We start from the raw sequence: 26,164 nt of genomic DNA on the forward strand, positions 1-26,164 counted from the left end.
CATAAACGAAAATCATCATTATCGTCATATTCGTCATCATAATCAACTATAAAATTGGCATCTTGTTAAATTGGTTATTTTATGAAGCTAAGATTTTATTAACAAAAAGGATTTTCATAAAAAAAGGTTTGTAACCCATGGATTATTGGCCAGGGAGTCCAGAAATAGAAATAAAAAGTCCCAATTTTTTTTTGTAACTTCAAAAATATGATAATAAAAATTCAAATAACCATTTTGAAATTATCAGTACATTTTTAAGCCTTAGTTTTTCAAGTGAAACCTTAAATTCATGAAAGGATTATTTTTTAATTTGTGAAAATGCTCTCCATTCTTAGTGAGAATGTTTCAATGTTGACAACACTTATGAAATGTCAAAATTCCGTCGAATTAAAAATCAGAGTGACTCGGACAAACTTTCTATATCTGTGATCAGCCGGTTACGTCTTACTCATGCTTGTACCCCTGTATTTCTTCATAAACTGCACATCAAAGACAGTTCTTTGTGCGAGTGTGGCCTAGATGAGGGCACTCCGGATCATATCTTCTTCGCTTGTAAAAATTTTCCTCTTTCCCTTTATGATATCCTCCCCTATAAAATTCCCCGCCCTTTTAATTGTAATTATTTATTAACCCTTATAACCTCTCCTGTCATAAAATATATTTTTAAATATATAAAAACATATAAAATAAAACTATAATTGTTTTAGGTGGTAAAAAGCTCATTGAAGAATAAATTAATTAAATTATCACCGGGCAACCTTCAAATTCCACTGTCCACCGTGTCTCTCTAAACACTCGACATTGGCAAAACCAGTGTGCTTCAAATTCGCACCATTGGAGCCATTAGACAGAATAATAATAAAAATCAGAGTATAAGTCAGTTGGACTACGCAAGACGTAAGCGCAGATAGCGTATACAGATACAAACCTTTGCTTCTGTTGATGGCTCAACTCTCGTTGAGCGCCCTATAATTCGATAACCTATCAAGAAGATTGATCATGATGAAAGTGGCAAGTGTGCTTTGTTCCTACGAGTGGCCATTTACAACCACAGGCCACAAGATTTTAAAGGGCTGTAGGTATACTATTTCTACAGTTCAAATGATAGCATAATTTCTATCTACCCACGTATGGCCGATTGTGCCATATTAAAAACCATGTTGGGTTGTTGTATCTAGTCAATTATTTATGAGAATTTTGTATGTGCTAGCTAGTTATAGGTATTATCGATGTGTCAACGGAGCCCCAGTTGTTTATAACATCTTTAGTGTTACTGAGCCAAATATGTAGCGGTAAATGCAACATACAAATTAGATATTTGTATAAAACGTTTACAAGTTTAAAATTTTACAAATTAAATTAACATTGTTGCATTACTGCGGTGATTAGTTCGATCTCATTTTTATTGTTATGTTTTATAAGATAATAATAAAATTACAATCATGTGTTGTGTATAGAATTATTCGACGACTGTTCCTGTGTATTAGGGATCAACTAGAAATTAAATAAAACACGAAAGTAATTAATCCGAAAACAATAGTTTTATTTAAGAACTTTTCACTTTCTCATAAAATATACACATTGTTTTTGTCATTAAACTAAACTGTAAGTAAATACTAATTTTAAATACCAATTTCTCACGATTTTCAAACAGGTGGATGTGGGGCGCGCCCCGCTATTGCGTTTCGGTCTACTTTCGACGGTGTTCGTTCATGTACAAATTCGTCACTTAAACTCTATTTAGAAAAAAAAATTAATCAAATGAAAGCATGATTTTGTACATTTCAAACAAAAAAAACACGAAGACCTCCCGTTTTCTCGTTTACAAGTGTGATGATAGAATCTACAGTCCATTTGTCGATACTTAAAAATTAACAGTTCGTATGTATGTGGCGTCGGGCGGCGCCGCGCGCGCCCTGCGGTCACCGACTTTTATGCTCTGTCCCTTTCATTTTGCCGATTGCATTACGCAAAAAGCGCCCTGAAATAAACATTACAGTGCAACTTAAGAGCGCTTTTTGCGTGACGCTGTAACTGGCTTGACAAGGGACGGGTAGAGCGGAAAAAACGGCTATCGCGTAAAGGAGAACACCCGCTATAACGATACTCGTAAGTTGAGGCTCCGTTAGTTTCTTACCACACTTCATTGTATTAATTACGGTTTTTATACTGATCCATGTTTAAATTAAACGAATCGGTAATATGAGCGTAACTTCGCATGCGCGCCAGCCAGAAATCGCATCTTAAAGTAATAGCGACTCTAAAGGCAAAAGTGTGAACAAATTACTATAATTGCGACTAAGTATCAAATCGTTGTGCCTCATAACATTTTATAATAGAGCCTGAACTTTGGAGTATCGTTTTGTTCCAGCATTGGTTACTCCACCGAAGCACTGCTTGGACGATAATGATGAGGTTCGCAACATTGTATGTGCGAGCCGAACGCTAGCTTTCTGTGTCAGCGGTGCCGTCAAGTTGGGGCCACAAAAGTTGTCTAGATTTTATAAAATTAGGTCCGCCTTTTCCATTATTCGTGACGCTACCGCTTTTGTAGAAAACGTTGCTTTTGACCATGACCATGACCATATTGTCTTCGGCACACAGTCGGCTTAGAGTTCACCGTACACATTATACAAGAAAAATAGCAAGCACTGCTTGCGCTACAAAATAAAAACACCATTCTTGGCCAAAAACAAAACTTTTCGGGGCGGCGAAACGCGCCACTTAAGTAACAATGTGGTTTCTTAGAAATCTTTCTAATCCGTCTTACAATATGAGCAATATGACGGCACCACTATGAAGGAAAAATTCATCTGTGGCCATCCATTGACTTGGCCAAAGAGGAATCTTTCAATAGTTACTAACAAGTTGTCTATGGTCACCCGCCATGTCTCGACGCACTTGACGGCGCCGCCGACGCAGCGAGCGGCAGGGCGCGGCCGGTGCGCGCGATACATATACAGTATTCATATATAGCTGTCCCAACTTACCAAATACAAACACAGAATCAACTATTCGCTCATTACGCGCCGTTTGCACTGAGACGTATCACACTAGCGTCGTAGTCCCGTCACGCACGAGTCACTTCACTCGAATCCACTCACTTATTGTCCGGCCTCCTGGCACCGGTCTCAATGCAAACGCCGCTACATAATTATCACTCGTTGGCTTACGACATAGGTACTTATGACATAGTTGCGATGGAATCAATAAAACTATTGTTTGTTTGTAAGTTTGTCGCTCGGCGCCTTACGGTACTGTAACGTAGCGTATTCTCGTCGCCTAGTGGACGTCGGCGCTCCCCTCTTTGTTCAACTGGTGATTGGCCGGGTCCGAAGTGTTGATTGGCTGTGGACAAAAACATTCATTAGAAAAAGAAAACTACACTCAACATCAAATAAACGCACCTTCCGCGACGCGAACTTTAAAGATTTTCTTCTGACACAATCATGGTACCCCAACAATATTGGTGTTATTTGAAAGCCCAATAAATATCCTTAAAGAAAAATACATTTCATTTCTAAATAAATGATTAAACATATACCATAAATGTGACTTGAAAACAGACCTCACTTTGGGCTCACCTGTGGGATCAATTAGACCAATTTTTATGGTTATAAAACCAAATAAATATCTCACGTGTCCTCTTCAATAGATGGATAGCGATTAATCCCAACTTAACAGTTTTATAGTCACAAAAAATGGCTATAGTGGAACTACCTATTTTTTGAAGAAGTGACTCTGGGTCCTTGTAAAGACACATTTTTGGGGTAAAAACCTTTCCTTTAATGAAATGAAGTTTAGAACTAGGCTTTCAAATGGTACCAACGTTGGTGGGAAGTGGGGATGCATACGTTTGATAAGTGCTTGTCGCGGGAGGTGCGATTTATTTGATGCCCAGTGTATGAATAAAAAGTAATCCTTATATCCTTATATTTACTGTGGTATAATCCATATTTGCGATTTAAATATGGATTTTCTATTACAAATGAGAAGCAAGATAAAAAGTGGCACGCGAGTCGTGAGGTGCGATGGTGAAGGACCCCGAATGCAACATCTGCACAGTAGGTTACGTCAGCTCGCCGAGCCTGTCAGGCAACCCGTAACCCACTATTGAATAGGCTGGGGGCCGCCGAGGCATTTGCCCCGGGACATGCATAAAAAAAATCCCTCTCAGGCGGGGGCTAGCGCCGGGGCATTTGCCCCTTAAGTATGTAAGGCTGCGCTTGGTACTACTCTGATTAGCAGAGTTGACCGAGCAGCGGCATAGAGCAGACTGTAACCTGTTACTGCGAGCCTGGGGTTCTGTTTCACCAGGTGTCCCGGTCACTCAGGCCCACTGTAGCCTCACCTCTCTAGGTGGTCGGTTGACGATCTTTAATTTTCCTGTGGATCTCTTCATTTCTGATTCTATCACGCATTAAAACTCCGAGCATAGCACGTTCCATCGACCTTAAGCCTTCTTATAAGGAGCGACCACGTCTCTGTAAGGCTATAATATAATCTCCAAGCTAAGGGAGAGTGGCGGCCTGGCGGCGCCGGCGTGACGTAGGAGCTAATATGTTGCTGTCGCGACTGTGCGACGGGCGCCCGCAGTGAGTGTGCGAGCTGCGTAGAATCCCGTCCAATGACCCCAAGCTACCCATCCCTATCGCTCGCGCGTAATATATGTTGCTGTCGCGCTCGCACACTCACTGCGGGCGCGCGTCGCACAGTCGCGACAGCAACATAATTACGGGATGGGTAGCTTGGGGTCATTGGACGGGATTGTACGTGCTCACGGACCAGGCTTTGTTCAGGAGGCACGTACCAGCGAGAGCGGCGGCTGCGGCGAGGGCTGCACCGGCGGCGCGGGCTCGTGGGCGGCGGTGGTGGAGTGCGCGGCCTGTGCGGCGGCGCCGGCGTAGTACCCGCCGTTCATTCCCTCGCTGTAGGCGGCGGGCGCGGGCGTGACGTAGGAGCTAAGGGAGGCACGCGCTCTATCGCTCGCGCGTAATTATGTTGCTGTCGCGACTGTGCGACGGGCGCCCGCAGTGAGTGTGCGAGCTGCGTAGAATCCCGTCCAATGACCCCAAGCTACCCATCCCTATCGCTCGCGCGTAATATATGTTGCTGTCGCGCTCGCACACTCACTGCGGGCGCGCGTCGCACAGTCGCGACAGCAACATAATTACGGGATGGGTAGCTTGGGGTCATTGGACGGGATTGTACGTGCTCACGGACCAGGCTTTGTTCAGGAGGCACGTACCAGCGAGAGCGGCGGCTGCGGCGAGGGCTGCACCGGCGGCGCGGGCTCGTGGGCGGCGGTGGTGGAGTGCGCGGCCTGTGCGGCGGCGCCGGCGTAGTACCCGCCGTTCATTCCCTCGCTGTAGGCGGCGGGCGCGGGCGTGACGTAGGAGCTAAGGGAGGCACGCGCTCTATCGCTCGCGCGTAATTATGTTGCTGTCGCGACTGTGCGACGGGCGCCCGCAGTGAGTGTGCGAGCTGCGTAGAATCCCGTCCAATGACCCCAAGCTACCCATCCCTATCGCTCGCGCGTAATTATGTTGCTGTCGCGCTCGCACACTCACTGCGGCTTTATTGAGGATGCACGTACCAGCGAGAGCGGCGGCTGCGGCGAGGGCTGCACCGGCGGCGCGGGCTCGTGGGCGGCGGTGGTGGAATGCGCAGCCTGGGCGGCGGCGCCGGCGTAGTAACCGCCGTTCATTCCCTCGCTGTAGGCGGCGGGCGCGGGAGTAGCTAGCGGCGCGGCCGGCGCGGCGAGTACCGGAGGCGCGCCCGGAAGGAAGTAGTCCTGGAACGGGAGATGGTGTTATGTTAGTAGTGTTACTAGCGTAGGCGAGAATGATGGGCAGCTCGTAAGCATCAGGGTTCGCGTCAATGAACTTTGACAGACTCATAATGAGCTCAACACTGATATTGCTTGCAAACCGAGGTTCAAGTTATTTCTAGCTTCAGTCCTGAATTCTTGACGCCATAAGCGTTCTTTAGCAAGGCTATATTAACGTATTTATCTTTAGAAAAACATAAGTGATGTTTCCAGTAACATCATGATAGAAACAGCCTCCTAGGCTTTTGTATACGATAAGAAATTTCACCGTGTCTGCCGCAGAAAAGATTTGTTTGCTGTAAATTTTCTTACCGGACCTACGAATATGTTCGATGCATGTGCACACCTTCATTATAAACCATACATCACCGCTAAATCAGGTGAAAAAATCGGGCCGTTAGTCCGTTCAAATTTCGTCGGACCTAGCTACGAAAATTAATTTGTCACATAATGCGCGTCCGCCGCGTGTCGTATCTAGCGCAGACAAGAATTATTTCTTGATCAGCGCCGAAGAAATGTACACGGTTCGTGTGTAGGAACGACAAGAATTACGAATAGACTCAGTGAAATTTCTTGACTTGTACAAGAAACTGAGGGCTTACCTTTGTGACTGACGGCTACGATGTTAGGCGTTTTTAGACACTTGGTTTGTGGATGGTTCTCATTGACGAGGCACTAAAGCGGTAAGGGCCTTGCCACACTAGCGGATTGCAAGCTGAGCGGCGGGCACGCCGCGGTCGCCAAAATGCTTGCAAAATGCCGCAACGTGTTCGCCGCGAATACGCAGCGTACCGCGCCGCGCCGCTGCTCTGACAAGGCCCTAACGGTGCGATTACAATTCGATGCAAACTGTCCGAGAACTGCCAGCAACCGTGTGGATTCCACCGTGTCTAGACTGCCGCTCCTGCGCCGACGCGTCCGTAAAGGCGCGTGCCAATGTGTGCCGTGTGCCCGCGCAGCAAGGCGCATGTTCGCGTGTACCTTGTTGACGCAGTTGCGCAGGCGTTTAACTTTCCCCCGGGACAAACTTGACCTTCATTGGTTGGGTTTTTGCGGCGGTCAAGCTGTAGATCCTGGCTACACAGGAGTTGCAGCGGTGGGAACGAGAGGTGGGAATAGTCCCGTACCTTGTTGACGCAGTTGCGCAGGCAGTCGGGGATGCGGCCGAGTAGAGGCGCGTGCCAATGTGTGCCGTGTGCCCGCGCAGCAAGGCGCATGTTCGCGTGTACCTTGTTGAACTCCTCCTATGTTCTTCTGATTATTTTCGTTGCGGGTCCAATGACAGTCCAATGACTTTCCCCCGGGACAAACTTGACCTTCATTGGTTGGGTTTTTGTGGCGGTCAAGCTGTAAAGTCTGTTCGCCGAGAGTTGATAAAAAAAATTAAATATCAGAGGTTCTAAACTTTTAAATTGCGGCCCGCTAATTATTTTGTCGATATAATGAAAAAGTTGGTAGATTATTTGGCCTGGCCTTTTTTTTTGGCCTGGATTCTCGGCTCGGTTACAATTTAATTTTGGACTACCATTTATAAGAATGTTTTAAAAATACCAATTATCTACCAAAATCTACTAAACGATTTCGCACTACTAAATCATCGTTCTCTTTGCCTCATCTACCAAAAAAGTAGAAATCTACTAAAAGTGGTCACGCTGTGGCCGCCGCCGCCCGCCGGCCGGGGCGCTTGACGACAGCTGCGTGGCTCGTACCATGGTACTCAGTGCGCGTTGTGACAAACGACGCCCGCCATACAGAATGCGATAATTAAGCGACAGTCGCTATTGCAAGACATTTCATAATATTTATCAACTCTCGGCGAACAGACTTTAGATCTGTTGGAAAGTTAGAAACTTTTTGGTTAAGAGCGTTTACGTCTAGCGTGGCATGTCAAGTTTAGGTAATTTCGATGCTATTTTTATTCACACTAAAATAATTATGACTGTGTGCGTGTTCTCACGCTCTATAGTCAAACCAAAATACTTTGATCCACCATCGTAAAAGTGTGCCAGGCTGTCAAGTGACAGCCCAAAGAAACTATAAAATCTTCAAATCTTCCAACACCGACTCTATAATTATAAATAATGGTATACATTAGTCCTAATCAATAATAAATACGTAAATTCTTTATCAAATAGTAAATTATCAAAGGTTTTTTACTATTTTGAGAATATTTTATACAGCCTATGTTCAGCAGAAAAAAAAATGAATTTTAATGGTGAGAGATTTTTTCAAATCGGTTCTATTCATAACAAACTTTTCCTGTTTACCATTCTTTTTTTATCCGGAAAATGCATAACATTTCATACCCACCAGCTGCGGGGGCAGCTAGTGGGTTATGTGGGGTTCTTCCTACCAGAAGGTGGGTAGCCCCTACACCCACTAAAAACCTGACTGTTTCTGCCATGATCCATATAAGTGATATGAGGGAACGCGGGACATCGCCATTGGCTGTTGCCTGTAGCATTCGTCCTTAGCCGCCACCAGACACCTCCATGTCTAGCGACCGAGGCCTGTTAGGAAGGGACAGTTGGAGACCATAAGCTGTCCTCTTGCGCCCAGGGTGTCGGCGGCGGATAACCGGAGTGTCGGCTGAGGCCTCTCGCTCCCCCTTTCCACTGCTTCTTTCTGTGAAAGTGTTCTTTCAGCACGTAAGTAAGCACACTATACCATAAGATTATTTGTCTAGCACCGAGCGACGTGACCTCACTCTGGAACGCCTCGAGGCGGACTGAATTTGAACGATTCGTGCGCGGCGATTTATAGTAGTTTTCAAATACTCATAGAAAAAAAATTACAATGAATTATTTTAAATTTCAAAGTAAATATTTTAGATAAGATATTCTTCTATTGTATTAAGCTATTTTTGTGTTGAATAAAGGAAGAATATTGGTGAAAAAATCACTTTGATTTTTGGGTATTTCACGTTTTTTTAATTTGTGATTTCTTATTGTAAAATGCTTAAATCTAAAAATTTTCTCAGATAACTATTTGCCCAAGGATCTATGCTATAGGATATAAATGTTTGTTAAATCGTTTTCACAGTATTTTTATAAAAATTTCAGCTTGTAAACTGACGCTAAAGTGGAAATTTACAAAACCTGTGTGGACTTATCTTGATATAATTCTTGAATACTAAACTAATCGCAATATTTTCTCAATTAACTATTTAGACGATGAAATTGTCTAACTATTTATGCCTATAACATATTTGTAGTATTACTGGTTAATGATTGTAACGAGTTGAAAAAGTACTGTTTTTGCGCCAAACGGCGTAAACGCTCTTAAACGCAAGCATATTTGAATATTTGAATTTGGCACTCCGCTGTCAATGTAAGGTTTCCAGACTTCTGGATCAATCACTCGATCTCATGTAGTCTCTGTGTGCTGTATGTTCTAAAATAAATCCGTGGTAATCTTCGTGGTCTTTTCCTTCTTACGCTCCAAACTCCAACAAGATCCTAGCTACACAGGAGTTGCAGCGGTGGGAATAGTCCCGTACCTTGTTGACGCAGTTGCGCAGGCAGTCGGGGATGCGGCCGACGATGGCGCGGCGGATCTCGGAGGCGTGCGAGTAGAGGCGCGTGCCAATGTGTGACAGTTTAACTTTTCCCCGGGACAAACTTGACCTTCATTGGTTGGGTTTTTGCGGCGGTCAAGCTGTAGATCCTGGCTACACAGGAGTTGCAGTGGTGGGAATAGTCCCGTACCTTGTTGACGCAGTTGCGCAGGCAGTCGGGGATGCGGCCGACGATGGCGCGGCGGATCTCGGAGGCGGCCATCTCGCGAAGCTCCTGCGCCGACGCGTCCGAGTAGAAGGCTGCGTGCGGCGTGCACAGCACGTTCGGCGCTTCCTTCAGGGGGCCCTGAGGGAGAGAAATCGATAAAATTAATTAACACTGGACCTTCATACGAGGCAATAAGGTTCGAAATACAAGGGCTTATGTATATGTAGTAAAGTGCAAAAAGAAATGAACCGTAAGGTCGATTCAGATGGAATCGAATTTCACGGACAGTCACGGAGTTTGCGTCACCCGCGCTGTTGCAAATTCAAAGCAGAGGCCTAGGCCACAGACTTCCATAGCATCATTCGCGGACCATTCCCAATTCCATTTTACATCATTCGCGGACCATTCCCAATTCACGTTCTCACCACTGCAATTCTTTTGGAGTTGCCAAAATTAACCTGTGAAGCTTACTTCACACTAAACGGGGATGTCAAATGTGGTGCGTGGATCAAAGAGCCTGCGTATTTGGCCTCACCAGCTGGCGCCTCCGTAGAATAAGGTTCTGTCACTCGCCAGTGGCTAAGACAGTTGCGCCAATTAGTAGGATGGCGCCACTGTAAAGTTCTATCCCTCGCCAGTGGCTAAGGCAGTGGGCACCACTGTAAAGTTCGGTCACTCGCAAGTGGTGCGAACTGTAAGTCAGATTTTTTAGGTCAGATAGTTTGACTTAGTTCCTTCAAAGCGACTTCTACAGGGGAAGGGGGTAGCTACTCCCCTGCCCCCCTCCTGGATAAGCCTATGGTGCTCCCCTAGGGCCTGCCATGTAGGCAATTGCCAGAGAGACTGTGGTGAAGGCTTTGTCCGGAATCCCACAGTTCCTTCCCACATAAGGCGAATGACGGAACACCGGAGAGCGGCGGCGGGGACCGAACCCGCGTTCCCCGGATCACGAGTCGGCCAGTCCGACCCCTTCTCCGTTCGGCTATCGTGGTTTTAAAAAATGGTGCTGTGCGTGGAGTATCGTGTGATGCGTGACGTATGTGCTATGCCAGTGTTTTTCAACCTGTGGGTCGCGACCCCCTGGGGCGTCACGAAGCCTCTATAGGGGGTCGTGAGAGGTCGAAAAACCACCTCAGTAAAAAAAAAATCTTATAAAGACAGATTAATCCGAAATCTAATTATGCAAATGTTGTAAGGATTGAAGTATTCCGTCCCTACAAACATCTTTGCAACATTATAAAATGCATGAAAAAAAAAGCGAACGGTCGGGGGGTCGCCAAAGTTTTTTTCATACTAGGGGGGTCGTGTCATGAAAAAGGTTGAAAAACACTGTGCTATGCTATGCTATGTGTCGCGTTACCTGGAACACGTTGAAGGGCTCGTTCTCGTGCACGTCGAGCGCAGCGGCGCGGATGCGGCCCTGCTTGAGCGCCGCCGCCAGCCCCTCGTCGTCCACCAGCCCGCCGCGCGCCGTGTTCACCAGGAACGCGCCTGCGAATAATACTCTATGTAGTGGGAACAAGAGACATTTTGCAACTGCAATCTTTTATCTGACGTGTCCACAATGTAGTGGCATTAAGAGTGCCTTTATGGGCTTTGCAATCCTGTCACATGGTAGTAAGACATAAAGTGCCCAAGGACTGGCTGGTTTCATTTTTTTTTAAAATAATAACTAAATATTTACCAAGGGCTTGTATACTACAAAAGTATAGTTCCAATATACTGAACTGTCCTATCCATGACATTGACAGCGGGGCGCCACCGTCAATATCGGATCACTGGTTCCGATTTTTGGCATATTGGAAACCTTACACTTTAAAGATGGTAGCGCCCCCCTGTCATTGAGTTTGGTGGGACAGTTCAGCGTGGGCCCTTTTGTTGAAGTCGGTTAATTTTAGTTCTGCGGGTACTTTATGGCTAGATTTTACTCGCAGCAAAATGCTGCCATGCAAAAATAGAACAACATTAGAGAGTATTAGAATATTGCAATATAATAAACAAGTGAACATACCCGGGCGCATCTGTTTGATAGTGAACTCGTTAATGAGATGGTGATTGTGTTCGTTTAAGCTGCAATGCAATGACACACAATCACTCTGGAATAGTAGGTCCTGAAACAGAGAAAATATCACAATCAGATTATTGATTCGACGGCACACACACACACATTGTTTTTCTAGAGTTACCCAGAAAAATAGAAAATGGAACTCAAGGTAGACTGAGTTCCTCTTACCGGTACTTCTAAGAGTTCCGAGCAGCAGAAGGCCTTTGTCAATAGTGTTTAAAGCCTGGTCCGTGAGCACGTAGAATTTTGTCCAATGACCCCAAGCTACCCATCCTTATCGCTCGCGCGTGATTATATTGCTGTCGCGGCTGTGCGACGGGCGCCCGCAGTGAGTGTGCGAGCGCGACAGCGACATAATTACGCGCGAGCGATAAGGATGGGTAGCTTGGGGTCATTGGACAAAATTCTACGTGCTCACGGACCAGGCTTTAGTGAATCTTAACTAATCGTGAACTAGCTCGCCAAGTGGCAGTTGTTAGACGTACCTGCAGCGTATAGACCCTGGTGAGCCCGAGCGACTTCTCAATCCCATCGGGCAGGTACGGGTCGTAGAAGATGACGTTGAAGCCGAAGGCCTTGGCCCGCAGCGCGACGGCCGAGCCGATGCGGCCCAGGCCGACGATGCCGAGCGTGTGACTCACCGATCATCAAAACTCTAAGGCACTTCTAGCAGACCTAGAAGCTTCAAATTTGGAATATAAGTAGTGTTTGGTGTATGAATCAAGGAAAAACTAAAATATTTGGGGGCACGGTAGTGCAACCGCTAAGTCTAGCAAATATTTACATCGCATGAAAACGTGTAAATTCAATTATTTAGTGCGATGGCCAAGTCAATAATTTATGTAAAACGTTTAAGATTTCCTGGCCTGGACTTGGTATTACATGGATCTCACAACTTTTTACCGTAGAACAACTGAGTTGCGAGACTTGGTTTTTTTGACAAGTATTGTTTTTGATGGGATTTATACTTAACAGTTGGCACCCCTGGCGATTGACAGGACCTTACTCTACAGTGGCGCCATCTTGATGAGTGCAAATGCGATAGTCCTCCTACCACTTTAGCACTCACCAGTTGGTGCCACTGTCTTCGCTACTAGCAAGTGACAAGACCTTACTCTACAGTGGCGCAAACTGGTGAGCGCTAAAACGATAGCCCTCATCACAAAAAGTTAAACTCTCATTGGACTCTGGTTTAAATTGACATTCTCATTTTAAACCAGTTTTCGTCTCGGGATTAACTTTTTTGTAATAAGAAAGTAAGTGTAAACACGAACTTAGTTTCGCCGTGCGTCACCCATACTTCGGTATGCGTGCTCGCGCTTTGTCTCGTTAAATTTCTCGTATAGTGTAACTGCGCCATCAAGGCTGCGTTTTCACTAAGGCTGAACTGGGCGAAGTCGGGAGTTTATATAAAAAGTGAACTCTGCCTCAGTGGAAACTCGGCCTAAAGCCAGTTGAGACGCGTGTAGTGTGTCATCATGAGACGCAGAAACGTTAAATACCGCTGCCGTATAGATTGACTACGTCGTTTGCCACAGACTACACGCACTCTAGCACAGTATAGAATTTTAACTTTAAGTTGAATAACAAGCTGTTGTATCTAAATGTTTGACAACACTGATTGATCCAAAATAAATATCTTTCATATCACATTTAAGCTAATTCTATACTGTGATGTGTGAAAATGGAATGGCAGCTGAAGCGAGTGATCCGTGTCCACGGCTTTCAAATATTTAAAGTAAACAAATAACAGGGCCCAGATTTAAATACATTTATTATTCCATTACGGACAGTTTGGACATTACAGATTTAAATCTAAGGACCATAAATTAACTATTAACCTATATCTTACATCCAAAAATGTTTGAAAACAAACATTGAAAGTCATTATCAAACTTTTACACATATAAAACTTTAAGTGAGATATTAGAAAGTGATCAAACGAGAGTTTGAAATAACCTTTTTCGTATACTAACCGGAAGTTTAATGGTAAATTATAAGTGAATAAGCATACTGGGTAAATCAAAGATCAGGCAATTTAAAGACAGATTCGTGGTGATCATAAATGAAAGACATGTTGACAATAAAACTTGAAAATTACCTGTGAATTTCTTTCCTTCCCGCACCATGTTGGCGAGCCAGTACGTCCGCCGGTACAGGTTCAATATGAGACACATCGTCGTGTCCGCTACCTCCTCCACGCCGTAACCCGGAACATTACATACTGCTATGCCTGGAATAGAAATACATCATTTGTTAATATTTCAAAGAAAGAAACATTTATTATTATTATACAAAAACAAGAGCGAACTGAGCAGTGCCAACCATTCACAATCTGGATGCCCACTGCAACGGGACAAGCATATGCCGTGGCCCACGGTGACGAAGGCCACGACGCTGTTTTTCAGTGTGCCCTATCCCGAGTGAGGGTCACATATTTGTAACTTCTATAACTTGTTTGGTAACAGACTTGTATAGAAGACAAGTTGACTGGTAATTGGAAGCCAAGGAATAATGAAGAATAGGTTAACAAACTACCGGTTTTTGGTTCGACAATATTGGATGGTGACGACTGACTTTCTATTAATTTAGAGAAAACTTGCAAAAGTGTATAGAAGAAAGTAAGGCACATATTTCTGTCGGAACTCTAGGTATACCAGTAGTCCAGTACGCAAGCTGTATAAAAATTCATAAACAAACCTCACTCACTTCAGCCAACATCATGATTGTTTTGTTTAATTGTTTGTTGTCAACAAAAACATTACAACAATAAAAAAAAGTTCGTCCAACTTTTACAAAGGCACAAACAAATATTAGACAAAATGTATCTTTTGTCCGAATTCCAAAGAATTTGCCACGTGATAAACAAAGTTTTTGACTGCAGAAAGCCATTATCAGAAAGAACGTTAAGTTTCGGTTTCAATTGAAGCCGTAAGTTTGTGAGAAAACTCGGCGGCAAGTTGAAGTCAGTGAAACAACTTCCTTTGAACAGACATAATAAGTATCGATCCCGAGCGGGTTGAATGAAAGGGCGAAACTTTTTAACTTCTTTTGTCGATTTTTCATTGTTCTAACTTTGTTATTGAATGTTAATTTCTTTACAAATAGTTTGGAAAGTAATTTTAATTATTCAGGTAATCTTTACAAATGAGAAGCGACAATTTTTTTCTTTCAGTTAGGCTGTTGTGTGTTTCAATTTTTCTTTCCGTAATTCTGTATTAATTGAATTAGCGACTATAGATAGTTCCATCCACGAAGACGCTCCCCACCAATTTTTGGTCGAGGGAAGCAGGGCCGGATTAACCATCTCGGGGCCCCTAGGCACAGCTCATTTCGGGCCTCCCTTTTTTTGTCGCGGAAGAAATGCTTTGTGCACCGTCATCACTGCCGGGGGACAAGGTGGTGTATGGGACTCCCAGCGCCCAAAAAGGGCGCTGCTCCGTCCTGAAAAGGACGAGCCTCGCCTACACGGCGGACCCTACACGCCCCCCTTGTGGGGATCCGACGGGAATGGCCCGAAACGCCAAGCCGTTCCCGTCAGACGGAGGTGACAAGGGTGGCCCCGCACCCCCGGCCTGCTGGCCGCCACCTGGGGGCAGAGTAGAACGGTCGTACAACCGCCTTTTCCACCAAGGGGGTGCGGACTGCGGAGTGATGAGGCGAGAGGATCGTTCTCCCGCTCGCGCTCCGCTGCCTCCTACTGAAGGATGACCTCTTTGCAAAATGAAACGACCGCCATCCAGCATCCTCCATTTACCAGCGTGTCGTTGACCAGGCTCAGAAGCGAAAGATTCCCGCCCACGACCGCAGTGAGGACACGGCGCTGCTCCTCCCAGCCTGTGCAGACACCGTGTCATCCACCGCGCCGCATTTGTGGCATAGCGGGGAATCCTCTCGCCCGATCCTATGCAGGTACGAAGACCAATAGCGTCCAGAGTGCGGCGGCCAAACTGCGCGCGAGTTAATTCTTCCTTCCAGCGGTCAATCATGATCTCGCGCTCTTCCTGCCTGACGGCGCCGCGCCGCTCCGGGGCCGGGCGCTTTCCACGCACCTTCTGGTCTGCCATCCAGTGATAGATGACAGACAAGACCCCAGCTTCTAGCTCCCAAGGTGTATCAGCGAGGACGCACACTGCAGCGTGCCCTACCGTACGGTAGGTCCTCGTGAATTTCTGCGCTATGGCCCGCTGGGGCCTGCACAGAACGGCAGCATTCTCCCTGTTGTTGAGTGCGTCCGCCCAGATTGGGGCGCCATATAGCGCCATACTTACTCCTCAGAACGCCGGCATAAAGTCGACGACACCTCGTTGGTGGCCCTCCCAAATTCGGGAGGAGCCAACTCAGTGCGCCGGCTGCCTTGAGGAGGCGTGGCGCTAGCCCGTTCAAGTGCGGACTAAAATGCCACCTCCCGTCAAGCGTGAGGCCCAAATATTTCATCTAGCCTTTGACGTCAATCCTCCACGTCCTCAACCACAATGTGGGCGTCGGGAGGGGCGCGCTGGCGAGGCCCCAGAAAGAAGAGGGCCTCAGTCTTCTCCAGCGCGACTTTCAGGCCGAGGCGTCGTATTCTGCGAGCGACTAATGTGCCGCCCGCCGACGCCAGCCGTACCGCGGCCCCAAATGTCTTCCCCCGGGCAGTGACCAGAGTGTCATCCGCATAGCATATGACACTCATGCCCTCGAGAAGGACGCCCCGGAGGAGCCAGTTGAAGCCTAGGTTCCACAAGAGTGGACCGAGCACCGAACCCTGCGAAACCCCGCTGGCTACGCCGCGCCGTTTGAGCTGGCCATACAGGACTTCACGGTCCCGTAAGTCATCGGCCAGCAGCGCTCGAAGGTACTGAGGCAATCTGTGATGTTGAAGTGCCTAGAGTATGGTGGAATGAGGGATGGTATTGAAAGCGTTGGCTATATCGAATGACACAGCCAACATACCCTCACGGTCACCCCTCTCCCTAGCCTCTGCAGTGAGGCTTTTTAGCCTCTGAAGGGCGTCGACGGTCGACCTGTCATATGACTCATGTAAACCAAAGCAGTAATGCCAACGTTACGAAGATGAATAATTAGGTTCCACAATATCGAAATGTGACGATTGAATGTGTACCTAAACCAAAATAAGGCGAAGTTTTGAGGTGGTTTGAGTTTTGTTGCATAAAAATAATCTTTAACATTATTTTTCCATTTTTTTATCAAGAGTGCTGGGCCCCTGGTCATAGTGGGCCCCTAGGCACTGGCCTAAAGTGCCTTATGGATAATACGGCACTGGAGGGAAGCGCGGGATACGGGGAGTTTGATCCAAGCAATCTCACTTGTAGATAATTTAGTGTGTACCGATAACACTCAAACATTAGCGGAAGAGTGGTGGGGCGCGTCTTCGTGGATGGAGAGATCTATAGCTTACTTCAGATTTAATAAAGATGAAGAATGAAGAGTAAAGATCCTTATTTGCAATTTTATTTCACCCTTTAATCAAAATTCCAATTAGAACTTGTTTAATTTTGTCCCATCTCATCGATATTCCAGTCGCGGTTTGGATGGAACTTTGTTAAGTTGATGAGGGAAGATATATTTTTTTAATTTCTTTCTGATTGTTTGTTCAAAACACTGACAATTTATTCCTTCAGAGATAAAAAATGCCTTTTTTGCTCTCCAAATACACCTTGTTCTTTCAACATGACCAAGTCAACTGTGCCTATGTGCCTTAGTTTCTCCGAGCATAACTCAGTCCCTCTAGTTTGACATTATTTATCCGCGTCATGTTCAGGGCCAAGACTTTCGGATTTCCTTTTCGGCGACCGTCATTTGTTTTCCTCTTGAAGTATCAGTGTCGACGCCTCGCATCCGTATAGATGACCCACGCTGAACTGTCCCGCCAAACTCAATGACAGGGGGGCGCTACCATCGTTCAACTTTATGGTTTCCAACATGGCAAAAATCGGAACCAGCGATTCGGTATTGACGGTGGCGCCCCGCTGTCAATGTCATCGATAGGACAGTTCAGTATTTTGGAACTATACACTAAAATGAGTCTTAAGAGCAAGTAAACAAGCATCAAAACCCACCTAACTCCCCCGCCGCCTTGACGTCGATGTTGTCGACGCCGGAGCCGATGCGCACGATGATCCGCAGCGTCTTGAACTTCTCCAGGTCCTCCTTGGTGAGGATGATGGTGTGCCACATGAGCGCGCCCACGGCCTCGTTCAGCACCTTCTCGTGGATATCCGACGTGGGACAAATACTTACTGCTCCCTCCGAAGGCCCAGCGACCCAAAGTGTGTCTTGCGGTTTCGCGACAGTCACTTGTTTCGCGTTTCGTGTCGCGTTTAGGGCCAAGTTTTTCGGAGGATTTCCTTTTCGGCGACCGTCATTTGTTTTCCTATTGAAGGATCAGGGTCGACGCCTCGCATCCGTACGCTAAAATGAGTCTTAAGAGCTAGTTAATAAGCATCAAAACCCACCTAACTCCCCCGCCGCCTTGACGTCGATGTTGTCGACGCCGGAGCCGATGCGCACGATGATCCGCAGCGTCTTGAACTTCTCCAGGTCCTCCTTGGTGAGGATGATGGTGTGCCACATGAGCGCGCCCACGGCTTCGTTCAGCACTTTCTCGTGGATCTCGGAGGTGGACTGCGCGTCGCAGAACGCCACCGTGGCTACGTCCTTCAGTATCGGCATCTCGACGGTGCAGTCCCGCCCGTCTAATAACGCCACTAGTGGCCTGGAAATGTAAAATAAATTATGTCATCATTGGATTTCTATTATAAACAATCTATCAATCACATGACCTACTCGGATTTGACCAAATCAACAATATGCATTATCATTCAAGTTCTAATGATACGATTACCACAAAGCCAAGTAAATTCTGATGGTCGCGCACCGACATGCGTAAATTCTTTTACGCGCGTATTAGACATTCTAAATTATTACATAGGATCATGTAAACAGCCCTATGCACACATAATAAGAGGCTACAAATGTCCTTGTTCGTCAAAATAATATTGTACCCAGCAGGATAAATAAATTGTGCCATTGCTAACGTTGTAGTCCAGCGCGAGTTATTATCAACTTTTATCACAAAACAAAGCAGCTAGCAGAAGGTACCTCCTAAATGCAGCGTTGCCAGACGTCCCGATTTTGGCGGGACGTCCCGATTTTTTGATCAAATTTAAATGTCCCGCGCGGGACAGGCTCGGTCCCGCTTTTCGGAGAGAGACACTCACTTCACCAGACTATTGTTTGAAACGCCATATTATTCTAAAGAATAAAACTTTTTTAATTTTTTTCTTTTTTTATTCTAAAGACGAATTTGACGATACAGTAAATTTTAAATATTATTTTTTTGTTAAAATACATTTTCTATGGCTACTTTTGCTATCTATTGTCACGTAAACGTAATTTTAATCAAATAAAAAGAGAAATATTTGAAAACCTTTGATTATATATACGTTTTTTTACTATGTCCCGCTTTTGACGGAAGAATCCCGCTATTTTCACTCAAAAAGTACCAAAGTCCCGACTTGGCGAAAAAAAAACTGGCAACGCTCCTAATGCAAATAGATCTTCAAAAAAAAAACTTTCACCAAATTAATACTAACATTCCGAATCTAATGACATAATAACATCAATGTTAATTCTTTACTAAAAACGAAAATAACTTAGGCATGTCGATTAGTTAATCAGTGTACAAACATCAATCAAAACGTAGTTTATTACAAACGCAATCTACATCTCTGTCGTACATTAGGATAATGAAGAACAAAGTTGTTTAACCCTCCGTGTACGAGGTGACTAAAAGTTACGTCCCGTACCAGGTGGGGTATGACATACCCCAATATACAAAGCGATAAAATTTTTATTGAACAATTCTTTAGGTGGAATTTTATATTTAATATTGATTATTTACGTATGCTAATTAGGTGTAAGAAAAGCTCTGAGCTGAAAATGTGTATTATAACACTTTTATCATAAAATAACAAAAAGACACAATTTCCGTTGTTCTTGTAATTGAGGAATCAGTTTCTTATGTATAATTTTTAATTAGTGCCTTTAATTATGACAACAGTTTTATTTAACAAAGTACAAGATATTTACTTATAATTTAAAAGTAAATTAAAAACTGGAAGGGTATAAATTTATTTTGATTATAGGTTTTCAATTTACTACAATTCTGATGAAAGAAAATGAGTATGCTCAATGCATAAAATGGGAGCGTAACAATTTTATTTATTTATAAAATATGCTATTCCATTTCAGTAACCCATAAATTGTATCACTAAGTATAAATTGTAGCCCATAAGTGTATGTTCACTTACATCTTCGGATCTCAGTACTAAACTTCCAGATTCGCACTAAAAGTCATCTCATTTGACTAAAAGTGCTTGAAAATTTCAGATTCCGTGAAAATCACGAAAAATGTTATTTGTATTGAATTTTATTAAATTAACAAAGCTAAAAATATATTAATTATACCAAAACTGTTATATTATTTTTTAACTTTTTTAACAACGTCCCGTACCAGGTGGGGTGTGTGACACCCACACGCACTTTAAAGGCATGTAACTCAGTTGGTAGTCACCGCTGGACTGATTTTTTAACGCTGATCGAAGCAGCAGCGCCATAATTCCAGCTACTGAGAATTTCAAATTCAGTACTTGCAAATTTTTAAAATTATGGCGATTTTTAAAGGCCTGGGGTGTGTCACACCCCACCTCGTACAGCGAGGGTTAATTCATCAAATCGAAAGCTGGTAATGGTGTGACAGACTGAGCCGATTTTACATCGATAAGCTTGATTAACGCCATTCGATTTGACGCCTACGCACTCTCTCGAGCGAACACAACTCAAATATTATTATTATCAAACAGTCGATATGTTAATGGAAGGCGTTAAACGAAAGTTTCCGTGATATTTTTGTTGTATCTGTCATCTGAATAAAAATAAGATGGATGAAAGAATTAACGAAGCTGTTAAGCTTCAAAACTGGTTACGTGTATAACGATAGTCTAACTAATCTTACTAATATTATAAATGCGAAAGTAACTCTGTCTGTCTGTCTTGCTTTCACGCCTAAACCACTGAAGCGATTTTGATGAAATTTGGCATAGAGATAGTTTGAGTCCCGGGAAAGGACATAGGATACTTTCAATCCCGGTTTTTGAAACAGGGACGCGCGCGATAAAGTTTTTCTGTGACCTGACAAAATTACACGCGGGCGAAGCCGCGGGCGGAAAGCTAGTTTGTATCTATTTTTTTTTAATAATCACAGCGTATACGTAATCGTATACTTTATGAGGTTTGGCTATTATCGTTAATTCACGTGGAAAATTTGTCAGTCCTGTGGTCATGGTCAGCCGACTAAATGGAACAATCATGATGGTTTTCTTATCATCTCGAGGTTATCTGAATGATATTTATAAACTATAATTTGTTTACTGTTTGTAATACGTAGTATCTAATTATGAGACCAAAGAATAAGCCTGCTCTTTTATAATTACAGACTGATATTAGCGCTCACATAAATAAAGGATAGCCGTCAAAAACTATTATTTGCCCGAGGCAAATAGCAGTAACTAAATAAGGCAATTTGAGGCAATTTGACGTGTTGGTAATCGGTCGGTGCAAAAAACAGCTTGTTATAACACCGCTTGGGTAAACCGAGCTGCCATTACAGGTGTGACTCATCCTTGTGAATAAGTACAACAGTGTGAGTTTACACCAAACGTCATCGCGCGACTGCGTAAAAAACTGATATGAATGTAAGACAGATTGTGCAGCGTCCCTGGCGGATACTTTCAAGAACTGAATCTTCATAGATTTTTCATCGCACTCGTTAGGACGACGTTCAACGCAAACTCACACTAAGCCCACTGAAATTATAATTACTACGTTGTAGATTTGATTTAAAACAATAACTAACATTTCAGAACTGTTCCCGGTGTTTTAATTAAATTAGAATGAATTAATAGGACACGACCGTCTGACTGATTGGCGGAAAATCTAATTAAATGTTGTGGAGGAAACCACTGTGAATCATTATCGCCAGAAGTGGATTAAATCAGGTCTTGCCAGAACTATGTTTAGCAGTAGATGTAACTGTTACATTGTAACGGTGGAGTTTTTGAAAATAGACACTTACAGGGAAGATATTATGTACCATGCTAGCTAGACTGCATCTCACTTAGCACCAGGTGCGATTGGGGTCAAATACCTACCTTGTTATGCATTTAAAAAATGTGAAATAAAGATTAAATTAACTGTTTTGTTCATTGGATGATATAATAACCTAATCACGGATTCAAACGTTTCTTTTGTTTAATTACCTACTTAATTAGTTAATTATAATATGAAATCCAAAACGAATGCAGTTTAGGCAAAAGTTAATAGATAATTATATTAATATTGCATTATCAGACGGATTTGTTGATAAACATTAACGTTGCAGCTAATATACTTACACTTTATTATTTAGCTGTCCTTGTGTATATTTCAAACCCAAGGTCAATGCCACAATTTATTTATCAACGTCATTAAACTCGACGCGGCAACATTCCAAGTCGACCAAATCATGACATTGGACACCGATATTATTAATTACACTGCACAAAGTTGTTTATTTCCAGTGAACTATTGACACCGTAACAAAAATTGTAAACAGACGCTGTGACGTCACAATTTAGTAGTCCAACTTGTATTGGAAAACAAACAATCGGGCGGCGGGGCCCATTAACGGTCGACTAGATCCCCAAATTGATGAACAAATTTAGTTTCAAAGCAAACACTCCGAGTGGTTGCTACAAGACCCGGCCAACTTACCTAATCACGGAGACAGGCCCCCGACCACCCTTCGGATAATTAAAGCGCGCCAGTACGATTAAACTAATAATTTAAACTTTCGTCATAGCGAAGCGGAATTATTATTATTGCCGGGAAAAGTTTCGGCGGCGAAACGAGAAAGTAATTCCGGGCGGAGAAGGAGTTTTCAGAAATTCTGCAAACTTTCCCGGGGCAAACGAAAACAGATTTGGTGGCAAACAAAGAGGCCGGCGACGGGTGCGGGTGGCGCAACCCCTTCGGGCAAGTTTTGATGGAAACCAAATAGGATTAGCGCCAGAAAAGAATAAGTGGAGTGAGCCCACTAGAGGAAGGACGTTGCTTTGTTGGCTCGCCGCGTTTCGCAGGCTTCGCCCCGAATGCGAAACGAAGGGGCGAGGATCTTTGGTAAACTGTTTACGAGTTGACAATTGCGAGTTTAGGGCTGGGCACAATACAATTTCTAATCTATCAACCTGAATTGGTAACGATGTTTTGTCTGGTAACAATAGGGTATTTAGTGCCAGTCCCGGGTAGATTCAGGTAAAAAAGTGTTTATTCAAGAGCGAAAGTGGATTGTGAATGAGGTCGTCGGGTCGTCTTGAATTCAAGATCCTATTTTATTAAGCTGCTTAGGGGGCGTCCATAAATTACGTGAGACAATTTTGGCTATTTTTCAACCCCCCCGCCCCCCATGGTGAGATTTGGTGAGATTTTGCCTGACCCCCTCCCCCACCCCCAAATCTCACGTGATATTTAAAAAAAATCCGAAATTGCTTAGTGCGAGTTTGCATTTAACGTTGTCGCTAACGAGTGCATCAAAAAGATCTATAAGTTGAAGATTTTAGTTCTTGAAAGTATCTGCTTGGCATGTAGGTACCTTAGTAAACTTAAAGCTTAGTTACAACAAGGAATTCGTGAAATTCCCACGAGATCGGGAATTAGCGGGAAAATCCTTTTGTATGAAAAATCTAAACCGCTTAAGTTAGACGCTTGAAATTTGGCACGCAGGTACCTTAGTAAATTTAAAGCTTAGTTACAACAGGATATTGCAAAATTCCCACGGGAACGGGAGTTAGCGGGAAAAAACATTTGTATGAAAAAATCTAAACCGCGTAAGATAGATGAAGGGGGTAAAACGGGATCCACGCGTACGAAGTCGCGGGCGGCCGCTAGTCACTAATAGTCTAGCAAAATCGATTTTGATAAAAAAAAGAACTTGTTTTATAATTTTCTTAATTTCGTCATTTATTCTGCATTTTAGTATTCACACATGCAGACGGAAGCATTTTTAGTTTTATTTGTTTAGACGGTATAGAATAAAATGACATTATCATCATACAAATATCATTTTTAGTCCTGACAAGGAACCCTTATAGTTTCGATATGTCTGTCTGTCTGTCTGTCCGAGGTTTTGCTTGGAAACTATTGGCACTAGGGAGCTGTAATTTTGTAGAGGTATGTATATTAATCACGCCGACAAAACGGTAGAATAAAATTTTGAAAATAAATTTTTTTTGGGTAGCTCCCCTAAATGTAAAGTGGGGATGATTTATTTTTTCGTCTTCTACCCCATCTTGTGGGGTATCTTTGGATAGGTCTTTTAAAATGGCTTAGGGGTTTCTAAGACCATTTTTCGATTTAGGGATCCGTTTGCAAAATGTTAAAGTTTAAAGTGTCAATTTATGTCCGAAACGGGCGTTCCCCCCTCTAAAATCATCATCGTGGTGCGCACTCGCTAAAATAATGTTTTGTATAATATCTGAAAGTGTTGTGAATGCTTATACTAAAACGTTTGTTTTTATTTGTATAGAGAACAATAGTGTCTAGACAAATCTAAAGAGGATTTAGGACGCTATTTGGATCAAATATGTAATTGCTCAATAATGAATAATAAATAAAATAAATAATAAATAAATAAAAACTAAATTGTTGGCTTGATAAGTCTGTAAAAATTCAAGATTATAGTGCTTTTTATGAACTTTCAAGGAAAACTATAGCGGTTAAGATAGATCAGTTAGTTCAAGAGTAATAGTCGTTTTACTCATGTATTATAAAATTTCATACCTAATAAAAATTCCTTAGAAGAAAATATTAAAAGTGACTTTAGATGAAGTAATTGCTTACTTCTGAAATATATTGTGATAACGACGGACAACTACGGAACCCTACACTGCGCGTGGCACGACACGCACTTGGTCAATTTTTTTACTTAAGATTTAACCCAGTTTTCTGGCAAACTCTATTTCTCTATTTCTTGTGGAAAAAATTACGTGATATTTCCCGAGACCCCCCCACTCCCCCACGTGAGATTAAGTGAGGTTTTTGTTCACCCCCTCCCCCCCCTAAAAGTCTCACGTAATTTATGGACGCCCCCTTACCTCATAATCGGATTAGACTTGCCGTTTAAGTTAATTGTCGTTATAAAGTCTAAACTTTATATAACTTTTCAATTATTGTTGTGGTGGTACTGACCTTGATTGCAGGGGTCCATTTGCAATGGGACCCCCCCGCATGCCTTCCATACGCGCTCTCTTTGGCAGCATCTTGCGTTTGTCCATTTAAAGCGGCAGAGCCGCTTTAACCACCGCTCCGCAGCGCGTCACCTGGAATAACACACCGGCAAATTAGCAAACGAAATGCAGAAATAGATACATGACATCATAAACAATAACATTGTTATCAGAACTAGTCCTAATCCTTCTAAAATCTAGGGCTTTGCGGTTTTTATTAAAACTGTCATTGGTCAAGCAAAAATGCGCAGTTTCTGTAACTTTATAGGTATGCTCTGGATCAGGGTCTCCAAACTACGGCCCGCGACAACTTAAGACTAAACCTATGTTTGCATAGGTGGGCAGAAAAATTAAAATTGTTATGGCCCTTGCAACACACCGAAAAAAATATTTTGGCCCCAAGGCTTCAAAGTTTGGAGACCCCTGCTCTGGATATTTATGTCACTAAACATGCTATAAAGAAGTTGAAATAAAGTAAAAGCATTTACGCTATCGTATACGAAAAGCTCGCAATTTTCGCAATCGTTATCGAAATCCGAGATATTGATAAATGGGTGTCATCGAAGCGAATGTGCAAAGGAAAGACAAAAGTCAAAAAGCGATTTATGGTTATGGGCAATCGAACACAAGATTGGTAGATTTCGGCACTCTTATTGGAACTCTACTCTTGGGTTTTTCGAAAGAATGTTTTGCGCGTTCCAATGCTAAGAAACATTCCTGAACGTATAGCAAATATAAACACATCCAAACAAATTGTGTATCGCTCTACATAATGTAACGTAACATTAGCCCAGTAACATAGGAAAATTCTGTTACATTATGTAATAAAGTCTTCCATCTGTGCCCTATTATTGGCAGTAAGCCTGAGCTTGACCCTCGAAGCGCGTGATAAGCACAAAATAAGGCCAAGAGGTTAAACTTGTCCCCCCGAAACGGCGCATTCATCCTGGCCTTGGGCTTCACAATGTCAGTGATGTAATGAAAGGGCACCGCTTGTGCGTCCGTATGAACATGAACAGACTGTGTTAATTTATTTAGCGAGTCTGCTATTTCTTACATCAGATACAAGTATATTTTTGAACTCGTCTCTCACCTCACTTGAAAATGGCACAAATCAAGTCTGCTTCGACGAGTATCGCCAACAACCAAAAGAAGAAGAAGTATATTTTTGAGTAAGTACGATAAATCGTCAATTCAAGTCAGTGAAGACTTGAAGATA

The 26,164-nt window shown here is 43.5% G+C and overlaps 1 protein-coding gene across 1 annotated transcript in view; it reads right to left on the minus strand.

Annotated features, from left to right (window-relative positions):
* Window positions 1-1,519: 1,519 nt before the first annotated feature.
* The window catches only part of CtBP (C-terminal binding protein), a 114,759-nt gene continuing 90,114 nt past the window's right edge, over window positions 1,520-26,164 (minus strand). Inside the window, 9 exon segments of the mRNA XM_028301310.1 lie at window positions 1,520-3,348; window positions 5,597-5,794; window positions 9,538-9,693; window positions 10,916-11,046; window positions 11,567-11,666; window positions 12,106-12,295; window positions 13,703-13,853; window positions 18,079-18,338; window positions 24,908-25,038. Coding sequence (XP_028157111.1) covers window positions 3,283-3,348; window positions 5,597-5,794; window positions 9,538-9,693; window positions 10,916-11,046; window positions 11,567-11,666; window positions 12,106-12,295; window positions 13,703-13,853; window positions 18,079-18,338; window positions 24,908-24,993 — 1,338 coding nt within the window. The 5' untranslated portion in view covers window positions 24,994-25,038 and the 3' untranslated portion in view covers window positions 1,520-3,282.

This window comes from Ostrinia furnacalis, unplaced genomic scaffold (assembly GCF_004193835.3).
Source record: "Ostrinia furnacalis isolate ACB-3 unplaced genomic scaffold, ASM419383v2 OfSCF0912, whole genome shotgun sequence".
In the NCBI taxonomy this organism is placed as follows: Eukaryota; Metazoa; Arthropoda; class Insecta; order Lepidoptera; family Crambidae; genus Ostrinia; species Ostrinia furnacalis.